General features: G+C 47.9%; 1 protein-coding gene across 3 annotated transcripts in view; it reads right to left on the reverse strand.

Annotated features, from left to right (window-relative positions):
* LOC141927829 (gamma-aminobutyric acid receptor subunit alpha-3) overlaps positions 1–24,823 on the reverse strand; it is a 78,104-nt gene that overhangs the window by 13,598 nt on the left and 39,683 nt on the right. For all 3 annotated transcript variants that reach the window (XM_074835127.1, XM_074835126.1, XM_074835125.1), the window contains exons 4-9: positions 24,645–24,712; positions 20,612–20,832; positions 10,817–10,899; positions 7,091–7,234; positions 5,282–5,434; positions 2,511–2,722 (exon numbers count right to left, since the gene is read on the reverse strand). In XM_074835127.1, coding sequence (XP_074691228.1) covers positions 2,511–2,722; positions 5,282–5,434; positions 7,091–7,234; positions 10,817–10,899; positions 20,612–20,832; positions 24,645–24,712 — 881 coding nt within the window. The remainder of the gene's footprint in view (positions 1–2,510; positions 2,723–5,281; positions 5,435–7,090; positions 7,235–10,816; positions 10,900–20,611; positions 20,833–24,644; positions 24,713–24,823) is intronic.

Raw genomic sequence — 24,823 nt, forward strand, 5'->3', positions numbered from 1 at the left:
CAATTAGCAACCACTGGTGGCAGGCAGGAAAGGCTTGGAAAATCTTTGGGTCCGAGAAGCATCAGTCAAATCTTATCAGAGTCCATGCTAAAGGCAGTTTTTAGTGACATCTATAGTAAATCTGCCTACCTTTTATGAGAGGAGAACTGCAGAGAACATGCAGAGTAGCTCCCAGCTAGAACCAGAACCCAACTGTGGCTATAGCCAGAACATCATCATGATCATTGACAATGCAGAGATCAGCCATTCACCAAGGTCAGCCCATCATGTTAGATTCTACCTTAAAAAATGCTCTGTTCCCATCTAAACCGATGGGGTGGCTGAAGAGGAGAAAGAAAGAATGGAACCAGCCCTGAGAGAGTGAGCACGCTGGGAGTGCCTGTCAGCAACCAGCAGCTTTTGCAAGGTGATTTCTTTCAAATGGGATGGGAAGCATTGCTGCTGCCTACATTTGAGGTGAGGGAAGGGCTGATGCTTATTGATTTTTTTTTTCCATGTTCATGCAAGGAAACAATCAAACCTGGAGTGAGGATCCTTGCCATCACATCAATAAAAAGCATTCTTTTTGGCTGTGAGGAAGGCTCTCCAGAGACCAGGGCTCAGCCTGGGCTTGTCACTGGTAGTTTTACTCCTGGTACAAACACTTTAAAATGCCAATAGTTACTCTTCTGCCTCCTCTTTCTTTTGTGGTTTCAACCACCTGGCTTGTCAATTGTTTCAAGAAGAGCTAATTAAAGGCTGAAACTGAGCCAATGAGGCACCTTCTTTGTGTAGCAAATTGCTTGTAAATATTCAATGGAACAAAGATGTAAAAGCAAATATGGTGACAGTTGTAACCCCAAGCTCCCTGAAAGCCCACCACTCTTGAGGGAGCTCTCTGAGATGCAGAGGCCGGGAGTGGGTTAGCCTTCTATGATAAAGATCAGGCTTAGCTTGAAAAAGCATCCACAAAGTTGGAGTCCTTCCTAACTCTCCAGCCTGATACCAATTGCAGCAAACTCACAAAGAGCACTACCGCTGAAATATTCCTGGTCCTGATTTGTTTTCTGGTTTGGTTACCACGTGTGCAAACATTGTGAATGCTCTTACCCTATTGTTTCAGCACTGTTAGCCTTGCAGTGCTGGATCAATGAATAAATTAAGGAGCATGCTTCATCTATGACAAACTGAAGCTCTTGAGCCTTTGCTGCTTTTTCGGCTGTGCCCAGGTCACATAATTGCCCAAGGCTGTGTGATTCCTGACTTTGTGCTGATTTGTCCAACCCTGAAAGGGACACGGTTGCTTTGAGGACCTGTTCTGATCCTTTGCTCGTGCCAATGACCCAGGGAAGGCTTCTCTCATCTCTAGAGGTGAGATTAGTGTTATTGTTCACGATGGAAGTGGAAGACCATCAACTGGCCTCCTGTGGAGCCTTTCTGCCATGAGTCTGTTGCTCAGACCACAGCTGCAAAAGCAAACAGATAGAGAGAGTCCAAGAAACACAAGAGAGGCATTCAACACCCAGCGATGGCTGTGGCTCTCCATAAGGCCTCTGTTCTCCTGCTTTGACCTCCATACCAGAGAGATGACTGGCTGTTGTCTTCCCAAAAGTTACTGCAATTCTGCCACGTATTTGCACACAGCCCCACAACAGTTTTAAACAACACATTAAAATGCAAAGGAGAAAAATATAAAGGCTCCAGAAGCAAGAACAAGGACAAAGCTGATTTTCAAATTGATTCAATAAATATAAACAAGGAGCAGCATGCTACAGTAAGCGATTTCTCTGCACAGACGAGATTAAATCAGTCAGGAGGGAGGGGGCACAGGCAGGGGTAGCGGTAGCTGTCAGGAAGGAAGCTGCCAGAGAGGCTGATCCCGAGTGAGAAGGGAAAATGTGGGTGATGCCAGGCCCTAATTTACTGTCAGTTGCTGTTTCTGATTGCTTGCTTCCCACCCACCCTCTTTGCCCGAGCTTACAAAGCAGCAGCTGCCGGCAGCTGTGGGCAACAGCACAAGCGTTAGAGCTCCCCATTGCTGCACCGCGCTTACCCGTGCCAGGGCAGACCCACAGTCAGGGTTACTAGCCGCAGGGGACACAGCAGAGTGGCACCATCTCCACTGGCGTGGCATATTTGGGTTTGTGTGGCATGCCAGCGACATGGAGCGGGGCATTTATGGGTTGGAGGGAGAAGAAAGGAGAGAAGAGACCACCGGGAGAGCAAGACCAAAACATGCACGCATTCACATTTCCACCGGCAAACGGTCGTGCAGAAGGACAGAGGGAGAAGTGAGCGGTCATGCTTGGGTGTCCTCCAGCTAAGCACAGCAACCAGCCCTCCACGCCCTTCCTCCCTCGACCCTCAAGAACCGCTCCAGTCGAGGCCTGAGCTGGGGACCCCAGTAAGTAGCATCCAGCCTCCTGGAGTGCTGCGGGGCTGCATATTACCCACTCCTGGCCCCAGCGCAGCTCTCTCGTGCAGCATTTCTTCACCGCCCCCTCCTCCCCGGCCTTGGCCACAGGGCTGACCTTCATCTCTTGGGCCTCCAGCACCTTCTTGCCATCCCAAGCCCAGCTGCGCTTGGTAAAGTAGTTGACGGTGGCAAATTCGATCAGCGCAGAAAACACAAAGGCGTAACAGACGGCTATGAACCAGTCCATGGCCGTCGCGTACGCCACTTTAGGTAACGAGTTTCTTGCGCTGATGCTTAGTGTGGTCATGGTGAGGACAGTGGTGACACCTGTGGAAACACAGCAGGAGACAAGGATGCTCTGAGACTATATGCTCGCACCCACCCAGTTTCTTTTCGAACCACACAGTTGGCATTTCCATCATGCAAATTTAGGAGCCATCCTCTCAGCCACGTGGCCCACATTCCCACTATAATTAAGGGACCCTTACCCAGTACAAGTCTGTGGTGCAAATCTGGGCCAACTTCAGGTTGCTCAGGACCTCCTCTGGTTCAGTTTTGAGTATCTCCAATTCATATAATCAATGGCAAACATCTGCATTTGGATGAGATTAATCTTCCCCAAACTCCATTGACTAGATCTCTGCTCACTATGAGTCCTAGCTCATAGGTAGGCACCAGCATTCAGCTCCTCATCTGCTAGTAGGGTAAGTTGTGTGATGCTAGACCCACCTCCCTCATGTAGAATATGCCATGGAGAAGCCTCTGGTTGCTTTTGCAATAAAAAATAATAATAGCAGTAAAAAAGAATAAAATAACAGTAAAAAGGACAGCTAGATGGTTGGGAACTCCATAGAGGACCAAAAACTGGCCACTCATTCAATCTGGTTCTCTCAGCATTTTGGAAATAGTGTCTTGTGACCTGCATGGATGGACACCTGGGATGCTGGGTCCTGCTGGCATGGCCAGGCACCCGGCAGTGGCCCAAGCTGCCAGAATGAGTGTCACAATGATTTATCTTTATAAAATGGTCTGTTGCAGAACGCCTTTTAAAGCTTTTTTCATTAAGGCAAGCAACCCTTGCTATCCATTTTCCCCAATAATGTGCTTTTCAATTAAAAATGCATTAAAAACATTATAAAAATATTGACTAATTTTCCCTTCCCTTAAGCCATACTCCTGGTAATTGAAGAGTTTCAACAATATTGTTGACAATACTTTCTGAGGGGCAAAAAAAAAGGAATAAACAATTGGAGTTCTCATTATTTTCTTAATAGGAAAGCAAGGCAATTTGTGAGTAAAGACATTTTTCACAAAGGTAGGTTTTAATTTTTCAGTCAGCTCTTTCCTGCTCAATCGGAGCTGCTACTCGAGGAAACCTGTCTAATTGCAAATCTCAGGATAACATAGGAGGGAATCAAATATCCTCAGAGAAGGGCTCACTCCCAGTATCAGGAATGCAGAGATACTCCAGAACCAGTACAGATGTAAGAGCCCACCTGGGGCATGGACAGACACAGGGTCTGGCTGTGCACTCTGGGGTTTAGTTGCAAATGATTCACGGACAGACGAGTGAGGAAAGTTCACCAGTGACTCTGTATGCCTGAGCCGCTCCTATTTTCCATGTGATTTCTGTCTGAGCCCCCCCTTTTCTATTCTGTTGGATGAAAACACCAAAACGTGAGTGCTAAGGGGCTGCACCCCCTCTTCCTCACAGTTATCACTGTTCAATGCAGCAGCTGCAGTCTGGATCACACAAACCAGTTTGCTCACACTAGCTGCCCAGCTCCCCGCAGCCGCACTCCACCCCCGGGATCACTGTAGGATTTGCCTCACCGGGGAAGGGAAGGCAACCTGATGCTAACAGGGAGAAGCTGGGGTCAACTGTAAATTTGAAAGCTTGTTCATGACCTACATTTCACAAGTCCCAGTGAACACAAAAACCATAATGATTCCCTTCTAGCTCATTTAGGAGGATGCAGAACTACCTGTGACCCTCCCTGCATCCCATTCCAGTCCACAGCACAGGAACAAGGTCCAGGCCTGCAGAGAGGGTCTGGAAAGGAGGACATCAGCCTTGCTGGGTTTGTGGGATTATTTCCATCAGGACTCTTGCTACAGAGAAAATGCTTCATGATCTTTGAAACCACACCACTTTCTGTCTTATTCAAAAACACGAACAGGTGGTACCATGTATCCCCTCTCTGCTTGGTGTCTTTTGTCCAATATACTCTTTGTTAAGTGGTATCTGCTGAGCACTGTTATTTCCAGGAAATACAATCCTGCAGCATCACACCTTGTCTGTGAGCGTGTGTGTGAACTAAAGGTCTTGGCAGGAAAGCAGAAAGCAATTCTGTTATTAAATGTTTGTAAAAGCTATTAATATACGTGCAATTCCAGCCTGACACTTTGCCTTGGAGAGAGCATCTGCAGCCAGCTGAAGAAAATAATAACAATATATTTACCATGCAGTTATACTGCCTCAGCCCAGGAACTTGTTATGTGGAGCTCTGACCAGGGGCACATCAGCAATTTCAAAGGTAGAGCTTTAAATGCCTCCCCATGTACCGATCCTCTCCTCAACTCAAAAGCCAATATAGATAAGCAGACACAGCCAAATGCATATAATTAGATGATCAATACCTTGATTACTGTTAATATTTATGGCTTGGCTTCTAGCAGAAACATGGACAGAAGTATTTTTGCAGTGATTCAGTGGAAGCAGGGGCACTGTGAAGACAGTGAGAGCTATTCAGGGAAATGGCCAGCAGCTTCACTGATTCTGGTCGAGGGCTGGAGCAGACCAGCTCTGATGCTCAGTCTATTTGCCATCATTTGTGGTGCCTTCCCCCCCCAACCTGAGAGGATACCCCGTGCTCCCAGACTCACCAAAAACCGTTCGGGCAGGAACAGACTCCCTGTTAAGCCAGAAGGAGACCTGGGACAGGATGACCGTCATAATGCAGGGTAGGTAGGTCTGGATCACAAAGTACCCGATCTTCCTCTTGAGGTGGAAGTGTGTGGTCATGACGACATACTCCCCTGCAGAGACAGCCCGTTAGAGATGCTGAGCCACCAGTGCTTTCCAGGATGGGGCCAGCTGACCACCAATCCATCTCTAAACCACTAAAGATCTGTCCTGAGCAAACCTTCAAGTCCTTGGATGGAATTGCAGCGTGTGTGTGTGCTATTGCTGCTGGCTGCCATGCCTTGGTATCTCACAGGACTGCAGGCCACCCTGAAGCTGCGTGAAGGAGGGGTGCGTGCTGCTGCACACTGTCAGCACTGACTTTGCACGTCCTGCACGCACACACGCACACAACTGCTGGGCCATGCCAGGAGTGTGCCCCAGTGTAGCCAGGGTGACCTCCACCTAGCATTTGTCCTTTCACAACGCTTCTCTGGAGACTTCATTAATTCACTAGAAAACGGTTGTGGGACAAAGACAAATCAACGCCAATAAGCAGCCGGGCAATGGCTTTTCCTGTTTCACCCCAGGCACAAGATGCCTCTGGGGGTCTCTCCTGACCCAGCTCCCATCCCTTTTCTGCTCCAGCCCAGGAAGCCATGTTGTGGGTAAGATCCCTTAAGCCTAGAGACACTAACAGTGCTTCAGTAGGATTTCAGGGCAAAAGTTTTTATTCGCTCTGACGATCCTGAAAATATTTCACCTTTCCTCTCTGTAACCATCTCAAAAATCAGGGCAAGTTCTGTTGTTAAAGGTCTGGGCTGTAAACCAGTTGTCCCTGTTTTCCCTCAATGCCCTATTCCTCCCCTCAAAGCTTTGGATATTTTGTTGGATTATTGTGCCTTTTTGTTGTGAGCGTGGCTTTGCTAAATCATTACACACAGGAGCCTTTAGCAGCTTTCTTGCCACTTCAGGTTATTCATCTGTACATTTTACTACAACTTAAGTAGAGAGATGGGCCAGATATTATGACATTTAGTTCCCTGGACTCCCCACATTTCCCCAAGGGAGGTGATATGAGTTGTTACAGACAGACACTATTAAAATCAAGTGCACCAGAGAGGAAATATCCTCAAATGAGAGAACTACTGGTGCATACAGAGGGATAAAAAAAAGAAAATAAAAGAAAAAAAGAAGGATGAGACACACACAGGAGATAACAGAAGCTATCAGTACCTGGATTCCAAGGGGAAGGGAGGAGCAGCAGATGGGAGAGAAAGATGATTAATATTGGTCATTAATCAGCGGAAACATTTGTTTGGGATGATCTTCTATTAGCTGTGATAATATTTGTGTAAGCAGATGCAGTGAAAATCACACTGAACATTATGTGCATGCACCTCCCCTGCCTGCAGTGCTCTCCTGAGGGACTGTAAAGGGATCCAAGACAAATGAACCCACAGTACCAAGAACCAGCTGGGCAAAGTGGGGCAAATCTTGCACACAACAGATCATTTTTAGATGCTAGAAATCAGTTTTCTTGAGGGTATGTGCGATAAGGCTTTCAGTGGAAACCACTGAAAGCTAAACCCTTTACTGCCTCTTGGTGACTGCTCCAGATGTCCCCAGACATATTCTCCAAGAGCACGTGACTTGGGAAGTACCGTGGTGCTCACTGACCACAGGTACTGCCTCTCTAATCATGCCAGATCACGGCAGTCAAAGCCCACGGGTCCATCTCATCTGACAGTGTGCTCAGTCCACGCGTGGCATCGTGGTCCCACAAGTACCTGTGCTGGATCGAACCATCTCTGTGCCAACAACATGGCCCAGCAGGTCATACTGGTTCAGGCGAGATCCACCCTTCGCTACTTCCACTGATTTATCCTTCCCCAGTGTCCAGGTGTAGATCACCTCCGTCTTTGTGTAGGCATCTGTGGAGGAGAAAGAAGAATGAAGTTTGTGCTTCTGCCTGACCTAAAATATACCAAAATTAGCCTGTAGCCAAATTAATCCCTTCTGTGCATTCCTCAGAGCCACATGGCTGAGCACAGCCAAGCACGGCCAGAGACCAAGGCAATTCAGCAACTGTTAAATCAAATGAGCAAAAACGAGCTGGGGTTTTCGGAAGGGAGCTGGAAGAAGGGGCAGAGCACTGTCGCTGAGAGACACGCTGTCCAGACCAGCTGGCTGCCGGGGCAGCAGGACAGCCACAGCCCTGCGGTGCCAGGGACCGGGAGAGTCACGCTGGCAGCTAGCTGGCAAGAGAGGCTAAATGCAAATGGGGTTGAATTTTAGGTTGAGGAGAAAAAGTTAAAAATCTTTACCTTCGCTCAGAAGCAACCTTGTCCAAGCCTTTCGGCTTTACAGGTGGTGTGCCCTCCCACCACGATGCTTTTTCCCCTGCACAACCCTGTGTTTGCTGGCCTACAGGCCAACCTGCCAGGCAGGGCGGGAGGGCAGTGCTGAGAGAAGCCTGCGTGGGGTAGGGCTGGGCTCAGGGCCAGGGCATCCTCTCTATCCCCCCTGCCCAGCTCCCGATATGCGACACCTCTCTCTAACACATACAGTCACCATCACCTTCACAAGCCTTTGTGGCCAAACCCCTGCTTGTCCTCACAGCCACTCCCTTTCCCAACAGGGCCTGCATGCTTTGGGCTTTGCCAGCCCTATGGTATCCAGAAATTGAGGCTCTCCAGACTCTACTAGGAGCTACTTCTCCCCATAATGCTCAAGTGTCCTGTCCATACCCACTCTGCACCAGTTTTTCTGGCAAGAACAAAGCTCACTAAAACAAGTTTTTTATTCATTTTTACCACCAGCTTCTCCTATTAAGACATTAAAGAGTTCTTTGACTGGGGTCAGGTCAAGCAACAGGTCAGGTCTACTACAGAAATGACTCAGCTCCTGCTTTGTGGAAGGCTGTGTCCTGAGACAAACAGATTTCTCTGATCTTTTTAAAACAACCACCATTATCCCTGCACTGGGATAATGACAAACTTTTGGCAAACCTGTTAAATACTAAGCAAGTGCTATGCAAAGTTGGGGGCGGGGGGGTGGTTTTGATGATCAGCCAATGTTTCTCAGCACACCAGCGTGCTGCCTAAGCACTTCTGACGCAGGCTGGCACCTCTCATCCGATGTGCAACGCTCTGCTTTTCCAACCCTTCCTTCCAGCTCTCAACATGCTTCTGGAGACCTCTATCCTCCTTCAGGCTTAGGTTTGTACAGCTCTGCCATGGGCAGCATCTTCTGCTTCAGCAGGTCACGGTTCACTCACTGTCACTCTCAGTCTACAAAGCAAACTTGCCCGCAGTTTCATTGCCATCATCCCTGAAAACACAGTTGTTTACGTATCTGGTCGTCTGGGACAGAAGTGTATCTGGTGTCACGTAGGCATGGCGTGGATGCTTGGAACATATTTAATGCCACGAAGCTGTTTTGGTTCTGCTCAATGCCTCGCTTGCAACGCAGTCTAGTCCAACTCAAACGGGGACGGCTTACTGACATTTAGTGGAGCTGGTAACTTCAGCAGCATGTTCTGCCAGCCTAGTCTCAGACAGCTGCTGTACAAGTTGTTCCCTGCTGCGTACAACCATCTTCTAGGGAGCACGGTGATAGGTAAAGCCATCGCCTTCACTGCGCTTGGTCCAGGGAAGGATGCAGGTGGACAGCTGAAGCTATCTGAAATGAGTGATGTCTTACTTCTCCTGCAAGCACTTTGCCTTCCCTCTCTGGGTGGCTGCCACAGTGGCCCGGGGACAGGAGGCCACTGACGAGCCATTCAGGTTGTGGGGATCACTGGAAGGTGGTCACTGAGGCAAACTCGGCTGTCCTCTGAACAGCACGTGTCTGGCCCTGGCATTGTCTTTCTACTTACATATCTGATCCACTCTAAGCTTCTTGCAAATGAGCAGCTTCCAGCTGTCAACAGCTTTTTGGTGCAAACGCTAGTTTAATGCTACTCCAACACAGGAGAGGTGAGCTCAGATGCTATGTGGATGGGTGTTTTAGAAAGAGCCGTACTAATGTTAATCAGGGACAGCTCTCTGAGCTGCTTGTATCAAAACTCCCATCATTCAGAGGCCAGATCAGTAAAAATACCCGAAGGAACCCCAAAGGGTGTTCCAGCAGAAATATGCACATTAATCTCTTTTCCTCACCAAGAAACCTTATAAGCAATTAGATGTGGAGTAATCTGCCTTCCTGAAAGTCTTGTAATAATCCCAGAGTTTAGGCCTGAGGTATGAGATTTTATATCCCTCCTCACAAGGTCAATTAACATTAATAATTCACCCTTCTCTAAGGCTTGCTATTTTACTGGCCTTAGTGATGTCTTGTGGCAATGAGTTCTACATTTAATTAGGTGCTGCCTAAGAAATAAATTTATTTTAGTAGTTTTGAATAATCCAGTTTCATGGATGCATTTTGTCATGAGGCAAAGGAGCAGATGCACATGATAAACATGACTTCTTCTGGTGTCAATCAAACTTATCAACTTCTCCTTAGTTAACTCCCAAATGGCTGCAGGAAGGAAGTATCAGTTTAGAAAGGTTGTGATTTCTCTGTTTTCTTAGATTCCAGAAGGGGAGATTACTGGTGGGGGCTCATTCTTTAGTTGGAGGTGGGTAACTCTTCCATCTAATGCATAGATTGGGAGTGGTGCTCAGTTCGTTGGACCTGGAGAAGACTCCAGGCAGAGCAGGATAGGACATTTACTTCCTGAACCAGTGGCTTGGAATTTGGTTCCCACTCACTTTAGGAACTAAACCAAAAGAAATTTAACTTGTGTATGGGAGAGAAGAGGGAACTTATTCCTAGGCAGGGTATGGGAAGCCCAGGCAGATGAGCAGCTGCATTTCAGCTCACCAGCAGCCTGCAAATCTGCCCTAAACCAGGACCCTTGGGTGTTGGAGCTGCTCTTCCCAGAATTTCCAAGACTTTAACTTGAGAGCAGCCTGCCTGACAGACTGAAGAGGAGCAAGGGGTTTGTAAGCTCCACTGGAGCATGGAGCCAGAGCAACCAGAGATTTCAGACTCTCCCCAGATTAGCATGAGTGGTGTAGGGAAGCTGAACAGGACACCTAGCAGCCCACACCACTGCTGTCTTCCCAAATCTGTCCTCCCAGGATCACCTTGTGATGAAGGAAAAGCATCTCTGAGTTTTCCACCAATTCCAGTCCTGCTGAGGCAGCGCTGGAGAGGCAGGACTGTCCACCAAAGGCAGGGTGGGCAATGGGAAGCTGCTCTTCCCACTTCTCTACTAAACTTACAGCAGAACCATAGGTGTCTCACCCATCCTGTGAGCCTGAATCGACCACAGATTTGCTTGCTGCCCATTTCTAACAATGGTAGGAATTGCATGTATGAGATACCAGAAACAAATTTTTGGTCATATTATCATTAGTAATAACTAATAACACCCTTTACTAAGATACTGTAAAACACTAGCTACATAAAGGACTGTTCTTCAGCTCTGTACCCACCTCCTTGCAGAGGCTGATCAAGGTACTTACAGCTCCCAAATTTCAGCGGGCAAGCGTGCACATCCATTGGGAAGTCCTCCAGGTGCATGGGGCACTCTGCATGAATCGTTAGCCTACAAGACAAAACACAGGGTGTGATCAGAAACACCCGGCTGGAGAGGCTCCCACCTGGCCCTTCTGCCACAGCATCTTTGCCCTGCACCCATCAAAGGCAACGAAGGTCACTAACCTCTGGGTGTCCGGGCAGAAGGCCATCAGCTGTGGAGAGAACAGCAGGCACACAGGTCTGGCAACCTTTCCCATTGTATAAACTCAACCCTATTGACTGAGTTCATCTTTAATTGCTCAGTGCAATCAGAAAATCTGCCAAAGCCCAACACTTCTGTTTGCTTATGTGCTGTGCACAAAGAGCTCATTAATGCCTGAGGCCAGGGGACATCTCAGGGACCATGCTGGAAAACAGAGGGAAAGGGCTTCCAGGGAACACAGCCTGTTCTTCCCGGTGGACTGGAAGGAGCTGAGGGCTGGCACATCATTCAGTCAGGAAGCCACAGCACTACCGGGCTTGCTGAGCAAAGTCAGCCAGAGCCATGAAGTTGCAGGTGTTGCACCAGCGTACATGAGGCATGTAGGGCACCTCATCCCACCTCCCCCGGCTCTCTCCTTGCTGGTGGCACTGCAGAGGATGCTGTGCGCAGACGCAGAACTGCGTGTCCTGGGGCTGTTTGGGGGGGTGCAGGACAACTTGTGCGCTCTACGCATCCACCAAATCCCAACAGGATACCTCGTCAGGAAGCGGTTTTGTGAGGGAGGCACAACCATAAAAGCAGCGAGTTGCAGAACACGGGGCCAGACATAAAAGGATCCGTTATAAAAGGCTCTAAAAAAGGTAGCTCTAAGCTCGTGTTCCTGAAGCACCGCAAAGCCTGCAGCCTAGGAGGGGGAGCCAGGACAGAGAGCTTCCCAGGAGACGTCTAATACAATCTTCTCTGAAGGAACCATTTGTAGAAAAAAAACTACCCACTTCTGATGGCTCGGCAAAATAACAAATAAACCATGACAGAAGCAACATGTGGATGCAAAGGGCAAGCGCACAGACCTAAGGCTGAAGGTGGCTTGTGGAAAACTCAGGTCAAGAAGCACAGTGGAAAGCTTCTGCTGAGATATTTTCCTTCAGCTGGAAAAACGGTCAGGTAAGTTATTCTTCACAGAAAATATTGAGGCTTAGTCAAATGCAAAACAAACCCTGAAAAAAATAAAGGGTTCAGAATTTGTTTGCTAAAATCAAAGAAGAAAAAAAAGAAAGGCAAGAAAAAGAAAGGTTATTTCTTTCAGGTGGATAAACCATAAATGATTCTACAAAAATAAAGAGGACTGTTTTTTAAATTTGGCATAAAAAAATTTGGTGGACAAAACCAAGCGCTTCACAAATCGCTCTAAAAACTCCTGCGGGGGAAACAAAGCAGAATCCCCATGGCTTGGAGGTGGCAGAGGATCTCCGAGGCTGCAGTGATGGTGGCTGCGGGCGGCAGATGGTGCTGTGACAGGCGGACACCTGCACAGGCGAGGGATGGAGCAGCAACAAAATTTCTGCAAAGACGCTCCATGTTGGCTGTGAGAGCAGCCCCGGCTGCACTGGGAACTCTGCGCTGGCTGCAAATTTTGCTCTGCCAGGTGAGGAAACGAACCTCGCGATTTCAGACCCACGTTCAACCTCATCTGCTTCTTTTAGAGGGTTTAAGAAAAGCTAGCATCCCACGAGAGACAGGCAGAAGCATTAAATCAAGAACTGGAGGAGCAGAGCTGGAAGCTGCTGTAACTTTGATGGGGCAGGGCTGGGTGGCCAAAACCCTCCTGTGTGACCCACAGCCCCTGTAGCACCCACAGCAGGGGTTTAAATCCCAGTTAACCCAGCCTTTGGGAACGTCTGGGAGGTGAGGCACGTGTCTCCTTTGCAGGGGTCACAGTGCTGCAGAGCAGACTGCACCATGGGCAAGTCTACGCCTTATTCTTGTATCAGCTAGCAAAGGAAAGCGGCGAGTTTCCCGCAGACCTTCTGAACACAGCCCCGCAGTGTTTCCGTGGTACCTCGCTGCTCCTTAATGCAACAGCAGCCCATATTAATTTCTGCAGTTTTTCAATGCCAGGTACCACTGTCCTGTCTCCACTGGGCACATCCACCCCCCTGTGCCCCAGGAGCCACCCCACAGTGGGAAAAAAGCCCCTATAAAAGCAGCTCCCACAATCAGGACAGGTATGATCCTGATGAAGAGCTCTCAGCTACTGAGCATCAGCAGGACACTGTCCCCATACGCCCCATGGGGACTCCTTGCGCTGAAGCCCTGACGAGGTGGCTGTTGAGTCACCATTCACTGTTGGGTCCCACGGGCTCACAGCCCAGTCATGGCTGATGCAATGCTCCCTACTCTGAACAGATTAATCACAGCAGATCTATTGGGTCTATGCAGGCTGACTCCCCTTCCAGTAGAGGAGGCCAGTGGATACTTATAGAGAAGCACGAAACATGGGTGAATTCAGAGCAAACCACACCTTGCTGTTGTCTCCCAGCAGCTGGTGGCTTATAGCTTCCATGATTCAGAGGCTGTATCCAGGTGACTGAGTGCACCAGAGACCACGGACCTTTTCTACTCCGAGTCTGCCAATCTTTTCTGAATCCATGTCCATGAACAGTGACCACTATGTCCTGTAGTAAGCATTCTACTCACAAACAGGTGATGACTGTCCTGCTTGCATTATTCTGGCCCCAGCTTGGCTTTCTCAGCCAATCCAAGAACCGCTGTGTGGCCAGTGTAACTTCCTTGGGAATAAATCACTCTGACTTGCTGATCTCTTCTTCACCTCCGGACTGAATGTACCTGTTTTACATGAGAGACCTGATCTTTATGTCTTCAACCAAGACTCACTGAAGTCAGCGGAAAGACTGACAGTGGTTTTGACAGGCCTACAAGCACATCGTTGGAAGTACTTTCTTCTGGACACTCAAAGGTCACCATGAACAAGTTGTTCATTTGCTCTAATGCATCTCTTTTGTAATCTGCGTGAAGATGAGGATTTCAAGAAGCAGGTATGAAAATCTGGCAGTAAGGTGTGGACTCAACAGTCCTGCTCCTCCTGTTCTATTTCTTTTGTGATGCTTTCTTCTGTCAGCTCAAAATTTACTTGGGGAGCTTCATGGTTGGCAAGCTTGTCAAGCATGTCCTCACAAATCTTACCACTCTATTCTTTCTGTGTCCTTTCCAACTGCAATGAACTTTTTTCTTCTAATATTTGTCACTGTCACTTGTGTAAAGGAAATGTTGATGCATTTCCCCCATCTTCCTCAGCAGGCCACACAAGACCTTTTCTTACCTTCTTATTCCTTCGTTGGCTTCACTAATTATTATTTCAAAAGGCTCTTAGCTGGGTGTTCCCAAAGTCGGCTTTTCCAAAGGACGTCTCCTCTGATCAGTGCTTTCCTTCTGATGTATCCTGAACTCCCCCCAAAAACCAGGCCTTTTTCATCCACTGTACTGTTTGCAAGTCTTGGATGTGATCAACAGCCACTATGAATAAGGAAAGGACTGCAGATTGTGGGTCTGGTGGTTGAGTGCCATTTAGAGCAGTCAGAAAGAGCCTCAGAGGGGACCAGAATGGCAGCAGAGACCATGTGGGCACAAACTGGCCTTGGCCATACCCTCCTGCTCTCTCCTGGCCATGGCCAACAAGAACAGGTATTGTCAAGAGAAGGAGACAACTTTATACGGATGCTGGATGACTCCATAGGTATGTGGGAATGCAACAGTCACATTTTAAATCTAAAGTGGTTTTATTAGCTGATCCAGTAAATAACACAATAAATCCATCAACAAACCACTGAAAAAGCAACCTAATCTGCCACTTCTCCACCTACAACTGAAGGAGCTTTTAAGTCTCCTGAAATTAAATCAAAAAGAAAATGCCACATCATTCCAGTGAGATGAGTCTGGTCCAGCAACTTCAGCCAGGCAGAAGTCAGCACGTTCACAGATAACACACGAAGGGAGTCAGCTTCCCTGCCGAAGGGGGAAGCAATACAGGCATTCCCCCTCCCAAGTGTTCTCCCCTGCCTCAACCCTCTTCGTTTTGCCCCCATGCACGCCGGGGTGTGCCGGCTCCCTGTGATGCTCTCCCACTGCTCGCTCCTGCTCCCCCTTCTGCCCCCCGCATCCCTCAGCCATCTTTCACCCCCTCCTGCAGCCTCTCTTGCACACACTCATCTTTCAGAGCGCTAATTAGCAGAGGTATTTAGGTGAGCTGTGGAATCAATCACCGCTCAGGAGAGTGCTCACAGTCCCCTTCCGCTCCCCCGCCCGCTGGCCTTCCCCGCCACCTCCTGTTGCTGGCGAAGGATTCCTCAGCACCATATGCTTTGCCTAATGAAACGTCAAAATGTCAAACTAAGAGGAATGTATCTTGCTTCCCAGACAATTACCACTGCCTCTGCAGCATTTGGGTAAAAGAGCATGCTGCAGAAATTCTCAACTTTGCCCCTTAGCCTGTGCAAGGGAGCTTATGGCCAGCTAGCCACAGAGGTCTGCTCATTGCTCCAGTGTTCAGGTCCAGACATCTGAGCCCTAAAATGTCATTATAAAGCCAAAACAGCATGTGAAAAATAGCCAAGCTGCCAGCAATCACATAATCCAGCCGTTGTATCCTTTGGCTCATCTGTCCCAGGCGCTAGCAGTAACTTACGCAGAACTGTCTCGAAATCAAACCCCAAACTCCTCATGTCTTCTCTTCACTTTGCTGCCACAATGGCACCAAAAGTGGAACATCCAGGAAGGAAACCATGTTTTTCTCTTTAAAGTCATGGGAAGTCCTTTGAACTGCTCAACACAATGGCAAGAAGCGTGAATCAGGCTAAACATACCTCTCCCAGGGCTGACGGTACAACAAACCACTTCAGCTGCGTTCTCATGGTTACCAGGAGCTTAGCAAAGCCTTTGATGTGTCATTAGAGCCCCTGTCGTTACCTGCGTCTTGCTGCAGGATGAGCGAGAGTCTCAGTCCAATTTCTGGGACGCAAATGTAATAATCCCTTGGTGTATGTGTGGTACAAAAACATGACAGCACCCTGCACAGCAGAACTGACTTTGTTTATGCCAGGGATATTGCTTGAGTTTTGTCCTGATTTCTCCTCTAGGAGATTCATTAATAACCACAGTCAGGCCAAATAGTGTTTACCGTTTAGGCTGTGTGAGAATCTAGGTTAGGTTTAATTGCTGGGGTTTGAGATTGAAAGCCAAATTGCTTCTAGGATCCTTGTACTGGATCTGAAAGCGCTGAATTCAGTTTGCATCCTCCCCCAACCCCTGGAGATTTCAGCCCATGATGGCAGAAATGCAGCGAGATAAGGTGATCTCTGAAGATTTCTCCCTCCTGGGATAGCTTCCTTACAAAAGTCTGACTACAAAACCAAGCCTGGAAGAAAGATAATTTCTGTCTTTGGATCCACTCTGGAATCTGTAAGGCAGGGAAAAGCAGGCTATGCAAATCTCATCTATTTGTCTGCTTGCATGTTTAGCAGTCAGTCTAGCTTTGGTCTGCTCGGGTCCATTTATGTTGTTGTCTAGGATCAGCCCTGATGGGGATGCAGCCCAACAGCTGCCAGTCCGAACTACCCAGAGGAGGTGGTGCTGGGATATCCCAGCTGCTGCTCTTGCAGAAAGGAGAATGGTGGTTGCACCTCCGCTGTGTGGAAGGGTTCTGTGAGCTCCAGCCTACAGCTCTCACAAATTGCCCCGGGGGTTAAAAAAACCAGGCAGTAAAGACAAGGCAAAGCCTTTGCTGGGAGAGACTCTGTGAAGTTCTGTGATTTCAAAAGGCAGCCTGGGAAACTCAACCCCCTGAGCATGCCGCAGGAGGTACAAGATTTGTTATCTTGGGTTCAACAGCCCCGGTAGGACTGCACGTGTCCTGGGTGCCTTTGTACTCAGCTTTTCCTTCTGTTCTGCCTCTGCCTCACCCAAGGGTTCACCGACCCTCCTTCCAAAGTGCTTGTGCACTGCTGCGAAGGGCTTCACGTTGTCTTTAGCAATACAGGTTCTTGAGGCAAAGTCTTTGGGCATGCAGCCGAATGCGTCAGCCTGGCAGTTAAAGAAAACATCCTTTAAGTGCATAACTTGAGCACATATTGTCTGGGAACCACTCTGACAATAACGACAAAGCCTCAACATGCCACTCTGAAAGTCCCTGTGAAGTGCAGGAGAGCTCTTTAAAGCCTGGATTCACAAAGTTGAATCCCATCGGCACAGCATTAAGCTTTCACTATTTTCAGATGCTTCAAGGCCAGGAAGAACCATAACACTATCTATGTGCCCCACACAATTCAAGCCAGAGAGTACACCCAGAGATTGCTGCAGCAGCTGAGTTTTTGTCTGTACCTTATGTAAATCCACGCACAATTCCCAGTTTGTTGTACTGAGGTCTGACACCAGAGCTTTGAGGCCCCAGCTCGACTTTTGTGAACTGCTTGATCCTGTAGGAGCTCCACAAACAAGACTGCAGAGGCAGTGCTACATGATAAAGCTGTGTTCCCCATGCCCTCTAAGGCAGCTGGAGTAGCAGGGAAGAGGCAAAGGCATCAGTAATTCTGTCCCTTCCTCAGAAGGAGGGGAATAGAGAAATGCAATTTTGTGCTGTGGTTGCAAAGGCCATCTTGTCACCCAGCTGCCAAGGCCTGAGTCAGTGATCTGATGTTTGCACCGTGACGTTGCACTGATCCGTGAGGAGGCTGTGCCGTGACTAAAGGAAATCTCTGGACGCTCAGCTACAGCTGGTGTGTGACTCCTTGAAGCTCAGGTCAGTGATAAAGAGGCTCTCTCCAGGAGCTATAAATACTGTCACACAGGTGTAATTTTGCTGGATGCATGTGTCAGAGTTGCTGTTCCACCAGAGCAACTTCATCTATAAATGTAAGCCTTGACTAAGAGAAGTTGGCTTTCACAGCAGGATAAATAGCAAGAGACATGCCTCTAATTGCACATCAGCAGAACTGATCCCTCAAGGATATTGGCTGGTACAAGGTAAAGGAGTAGGATATGTCTCAGGAGTCAAACTGCATGGCAATATACCAGTCTAGACTGAGCCTGCAAGGGATCACCTGGGCAGTCCCACTAAGTCTAGGGGAAATCTGGTGGAGGTCTAAACTTGCTCCGTAGTCAGCAGGACAGAGCGTGCCTCTTTGGGACTTGCGCTTTGCTGGATGTCGGGGCTGAGATTGGCTTTTTGGTTTTGATTGGCTTTTTGGTTGAGATTGCCTCTTTCCTTTGAGGACACATGTGCACACCCCTGGGCATGGGGGAGAACAGAAAATGTGCCACTTGGACATAAAACATGAGTCTCCTTCAGCCCTTTCCCAGGAGGAGGTTTCAATGCACTTAACAAGGGAGAGCGATACCATCACCACCATTCTACAGGGGAACTGAGGTGTGAGTGCCAGAACTTGGTGTCTGAGCCTCAACCAGGCGCACAGTCCTGGACCATGCACTCTGTGCCCTTGTATCTTCCTTTCTGAGCCCCCACTCAAAAGACCCTGTGTGGCGCTGAGCAGGCATTTCCTTCAGCAGCAGGGAGAAGAGCAATCATCAGATGCACCAGGAGAGACGTCCCATCCTGGACATGTTGAACTGCAAACCCAGAGGAGCCCTGCTTTGCCCGGGACACCCTGTCCTGTGCAGTGGGCAGTGCCTTCCAGGTGGCCATCTGGTCAGCTCTAACCCCATCTCCAGCATAAGGCTGGTCCAGTACTGCCCAGAGCCCCACCAGGATAGCTTCACACACATCTGCACAGCAGCAATCTCCGCTGGGTAAGGAAAAGATCTCCATGCACTACAACTCCTCAGACTGTGCAATACAACACATGACAAAATATCCAACCCTCAACCTTTGGGTACCTCTGAGTGGGCTCTTCACCTCTCACAAAGCCTTAAAGGTACATTTAAGGTGGGCAAGAGCCCACACAAAGGGCGGTCCAGACTCTCCTTCATCCTCCCCTGCTTTTGGGAGACAGCTAAACTGAAGGATGTGTTGAATTTATTTAAAACATCCCATGAGTCCATTTTCTTCAAGAAGCTCATTTCCAGGAGCCTCTCAATGCTGCCATCCTGGCACCTGCCCAGCCCTAAATGGAAAAGTAAATCCAATACTTCCTCAGTCACACAAAACTTGCTGAAGCTAATAGCTGTTTGCTGAATAAAGAAGTGAAACGATATAAAAACCCTGAAATTGAGTCCTTTTTTTGCTGCCTTCTGCCAGTAGCTCCTATAATACTTTACAGTCAGACAATGATACAAATGGGGGGAGTGTTAGTCATCCACACACAGGTCAGAGCCAGAAGCAGAACCCAGCCCTTAACTTGAGTTGGGCTTCTCCCTTCATTTACCCCATCTGCCTCAGTAACGTGAGGTCACTGATGTGTGGAGAAGACCTAAACCCCCAGGGCTCTGGCAGGGTTAGCTCATATTTGAGAACTGCTGCACAAAAGCAGAGCATTGTTTATCAGTGCAGGTTGTAAAACTTGCTGACACTATGTAGATTCACAGCCAGCTTAACTATGAAGAGATGAAATTGTCTGGTCCTCAAAAAACAGAGGTGAAAGTGTAGCATCTCAGCACAGAAAATCCACAGCGAAGCCTGTATTAGTTAGGGTTGGCTTGAAGATGGAGGCAGAGGAAATAATTTTTGAAAACAAAGATTTGCCGTGTTCCAAAACCAACTCAACACTTTCCTTGTGCATCTATGAGTAGCTTGTTGTTTCGTTTATAAGCCCATTTACCTTGGAAGGCAAATTAGTACATCAACCTCAGGTGGCAAACATTATTTATGTGGGTGAATAGCTTATAAGCATACAAAAATATCTGAATAGTTCCGGAACAAACGTACAATTAACCCAAAGGCATTTCTCTTCATGCTCTCCACCTGTTGTAGTTTAGTGATAAATGTATGTACCAGGGCTGTTCTTGAGAAATCCAGAGAAGATGACTGCCCAAGCATGGCTCCCCAGCAGCGACTTGTGTTTTAGAAGGAAGGCCCCAGTTGCTGGAGCTCACAGTGGGGTTGCACAGGCTGTATCACTGCCGGGGGGTCTCATGTTGCAGGGCTACCTCATGTTCAGGGCTCCCACTGAGAGCTCAGCTGGGGACAACATGGACTGAGTTAAACAGGGAACTTCCAATGGCCTCTCCAAACCCGGCACCTCCAAAGCACAGTTTTTAATAAGCTGGTGATTGTTTTTTTTTCCTAATGATGTGTATAGATTACACAGATTTGGATTTTTGATTCCATGAAGTAGGAAAATAACCTTACATTGTTCCCACAAGAAAGCTTGGGCTCAAATGTTTCAAATGGCTCCAGTGTAACATGCTGAAGAAAACCAGATCTACTCTCAAGCTGCTGGAGAGTAACAAATTCTCCCATCCTAATGTTCCCCCACCAATAATGGAAACCTGACCTTGTATCCCATCAGAGGTCAGGAACAAAAATAAGTGAGGTGGTGCACCAACTCCACAAACTATAGATTCCAACACTTCTACCTCATCACATAAGAGAAAAATATCAACATGAATGATGAGAAAAAAGCTACCTGTAAAAACATGCTCGAGGATCAGTGATGCTACGTAGGTAGGAAACAAGGATAGCAGGGAAAGCAGCAGGGTACAACTCAAGCGTGTGAACAGAGACAGTGGAAGCCTCCAAAAACCCTGCTGTGATGTACCCTGAGGTACCGCCCTTGCCTGCATGTGTATAGGGACCTGGAAGACCCTGGCCCAGGAGACACAACCTTACCTCATGGTGTACAGGAGGGTGCCATTGTCCACCAGGCGCAGCAGCTTGTTGGGTGTTGTCATGTTATGGGCGACAGATTTCTTCCCGTTGTGGAAGAAAGTATCAGGAGTCCAGATCTTACTGGCCAGCAGGTTGTTCAGGGGAAGTATTTTCATGGGACCATCAAACTTCAGCCTTTCATCTCTCCAGGATTGCCGGAAAAAGACATCAATAGTGTATTCCTTTGTGGAGAAAGGAGAGAAAAATAAGTCTTGTTTTACTCAGCTCTTCATTGCAAACAAGCTGCTGCAAGACATGGTAAATATCTTCGGTTGTTGAGCATACTGTATTTTGGCACACCTTGGCTGACACGAAACGTGATGCAACAAGAAGTAGGGGTTAATGGCAGTGGAGAAATCCATGGAGGATAAAGGGCATTTACCACATTTCGTGTAATCACTTACATAGGATGCCAAAATTTGTGTTTCAGTGCTTCTGACCACTGCAGACAAGCTGCAATACAGCCTACAGTGGCCAGCGGCCAGTCCTGGGATAGCCCTGCTGCACCACCACCTTTACCCAGATGTTTCAGAGGAGGGAACCATTGTGTGCAGCTACACAGGAATTTAAAAAGGCAAAAATAAAGTTCCTGGAGATGGAATTTGGCTAGGATACTGGCAATTATACCCCTGCTCATAAAAAACTCCACAAATAAATGAAGTTTCATGCCATTGTCTTGATGTTATTTTGTTCCCCAGGCCACCTCTAGAAAAGCATTGAAGGACCTCACAAACTTGCATTACAAGATTCTATGACTTTGTTTTCTTTTTCTTCTTCTTCCTATTTTTACCCTGATTTTCCCTTTTTTTCTTCTTCTTTTTTCTTCTTTCAGCTAGTGTAGAAACCCATGTCCTAGACCAAATTCCATCTGGGACAATTAGAAGTCATCTCTTTGAAACCCTGCAGCCAGGGCCAGCTCCTCCCTCGGTGCAGGCAGCCTCAGAAACCACTTGACCAAGCAACAAAGGTGCTACAGCTCCACAGGCCACCTTAAGGCAAAATGAAACCAGTCTGCCCAGTGCCTGGCAGAAGGGACTGCTGTTCCCTGTAACCTGAGCCACCCTGTATCCTCTGAGGGTCCATGTCTTCAGCCCGTCAGCATGAGTGGCACTGCTGCTAACCTCTACAACACACACCTCCTCTTGCTAATGAAGGATCTCATTATCTCATGAGGCTTTCAGAGAGATGGGGGCTTTTGGTAAAATCTATCTGTCCCAGCTGTTCTTCCCCTGTCATTGCAGACTCATAGTCTTTATTTATGGGTTCCTGGAGGCTGCAGGACCAACTAAACTTATCATTGTGAGTGAGTTCTTTCCTGCAGCTCTTCTCAGCAGCATTTAAAAGCTGCTGCGCATCAGTTTCCTGTAGGTCATAGAAGTTTCTACAGGTTTTGCAGCAGATGGCAGCTGAATGAAAGTATCTTGGTAAAGAAACTCATCCCTGCTCCCTGGCCACAGAGCCACTCCTGCTCAAATGTGAAGTTTCTGGAGTCTGTCTGGGGGAAGAAAAGAGAAGAACCTACATTCCCACAGGCTCTGCCCTGTACAAGATGTTCTGCCCCTTCATGGGAGTGATCTTCACTTTGTGGCTTGAAGCTCACTAAAGGGAGAAACCCAAAGGAATGAGCCTGTGGGCAGTCCCAAGAGGGAGGTTTGGGAGAAGTCCTTATCATGAGAAGAGCTCTCATATTCAGAACTCCCTGTTCCTATTAAAAAAAAAACAAATGAAGAAGCAAAACTTTTATAGCAACTTCCCAAGCCCTGTTTTTCCTTCTTTTATGCTAAGAATAATTCCTGAAGAAAAGAGAAATCATGTTCAGCTTCTTCCCCTCTTTTCCATACTTCTTTCCATGAGGAGTCATCATTCCCAAGTCACTCCTTCCAAGGAGCACACTTAATTCTATGTTATGCTGCTCTCCACCTTATAGAAGTGATCAAAACCATCAAGACTGAGTCTGTCTCCAGAGTCCAGCCACCAAAATATAAAACTCCCTTGAACTTTTTTTTTTTAAATTCCTGGGGACTGAGGCAAAGCTGCAAGAGCTCACTACTGAAGAGTAGTCAGGTCCTATCAGGCTCTACTTTCCAAGCCAAACTGAAAGAGAGATTAGAAGTCCCTTGAAGCATCTCAGGGAAAAGGTCTACACATCCTCCTCCATGCTTCATAACCAGCTGCTCTCCTCCACTCTCCACAGCAGCTTTACCTGCCTCTCCTCCATCATCATAATTACAGTCTCTGTCTGCATCAAGACGCGCAGGAGCGGCTTTCCATCGCAATGGGTAATGGCTGTGGGAGGGACAGGAGCAAGATCACCAGGCAGATGTGAGCAGGGAAGGAGGGACTTCCCCACTCCCGAGATGAAAGGAAATACCGCAGAAGAGCAGGCTCTCCCCACGCTTCCCAAGGAGATGGAGTTTCTCTCTCTCACACGTCTGAGCGCATTCAGCACCAGAACGGCACGCTAAAACACATTCGCTATGCATTTGTAAAGTACACGGAACTAAAGCACACGAAAGGAAAATAATTTATTATTCTTTAACTGTCTTCCTAATTTTAAATTCATTTTGTCAAATCACATTTTAGAGAATACCTTCCTCTTTTCAATACCTCATATTTCTTCTTCACAGTTCATTATACACACTCCCTTAATCAAATATGCTCCACCTTGGAAGTAATTATCAGATACTCCCCAAGGGCTGAGATCGCTGAATATATTACAGATCTCTGCTGCAGTAGGAAAGCAAGCGAGATAGAGAGAGAACTCAGATGAGATTAATACTCTTGGCTATGCTGGCATCAAGTTAACCTCTAACCCTGGAGGGAGTGGTCCTTCCAAAGCAACATGGGATTGCTTGACGGGGCTAGCACCTCAATGAAACACAGAGATTTTGTTGTCCCCCAACTCCTCCACTTGCTATCACAGGACTGTCAGTGGGGCAGCTGAAGAAATGTTCATGGCCATGTCAGCACAGAAAATGAAACCGTCCCAGCTCTGGAAAGGCCATGAGAGCGGCAGGACATTGCTTCTGCCTGACCCAGCCGGTGAGAGCAATGTCTGCTCCCTCTTCCAAAGTGGGCTCCCTCTGAGGCTGGGACTGCCCATCGCTGGCCTGGGCTATGCCAGCACCAGGTCACCTCTGGGACTGGATGTGCAGAAGGTTCTCCATCCTGAATGCATGACTGTCCTCATGTGGCACCCTTGAAAAGTTGAGTAACCATCAACAGCCAACTCTTCTCTGTGCGCCTGGGCACATGTGGAATACAAGCTGCAAGAAACGCAGTTGAGAAAGCTCACTATTAATTATGCTCCACAGTCCTGTTTTAATTAGAAGACAAACTGTTGTGGGAATACAAGCCTAAATTCAGACCTCAGGCCTTTTCATTAATAATTTTCCCTGAACATGTCAAAATATTGCAATCAGTTCACTCTTTCTCTTTTCTCTTTCACCTCTCTTCTGGTTCAAGCACTACGGACAGTTTGATGGTGAACTGTTCTCTTCTGGCACTGCCACCAAAACAGGCCAGATTCTGGCATCCTCTCCACTTCCCAGAGGAAGGACACTCCTTCCTCCACGCCCAGTCAGGTCAAAGAAAGCTGGCTACAGTGAAGGTACAGGTCTTGGTCCCATGGGCAGACTTCCCCATTTCATTAGGTTGCTCCTGCAGGAAAGAAAATGACCCTAAAGCCTGCAGCGTGCTTGAGCGGTGCAAAGGCATTGACCCTCCAAGGCTGCATTATCAATTGGTTTCTAAAAGCCCAAATGCACCTGAGAAACAATCCTTGTCTACCACCCGCACTGAGCTCCCCCTGGCCTCAGAGAAGATGAAGAGGCACACTTGTACCCAGGCAAGAAGCTTGGGATGCTTGCTTGTGTTCTTGTAATTTAGGAAAATCCCGCTTTTGCCCAGGTTGTTGGGGAATAAGGGTGGGACACGTCTGCTGTGGCTGCAGAAACCATCCCTCCCTGTGAGGTAACCAGCCAGTGGCACCTACCATATCTGTGTCCGAGACAGGGCCGAAACTCGTCACGTAAATGTCTGTCTTGACTTCAGTTACGCTGTCTAGGACAAAAAAAAAAAGGGAAAAAAGCAATTAGAGAACTGAATTTGTTTGTACAGGGAAGGGTTTGGGTTTTGTTACGTGGTGGTTTTTCCTGCCAGGTGCCTCCCTGG

Source organism: Strix aluco, chromosome 10, assembly GCF_031877795.1.
Source record: "Strix aluco isolate bStrAlu1 chromosome 10, bStrAlu1.hap1, whole genome shotgun sequence".
In the NCBI taxonomy this organism is placed as follows: Eukaryota; Metazoa; Chordata; class Aves; order Strigiformes; family Strigidae; genus Strix; species Strix aluco.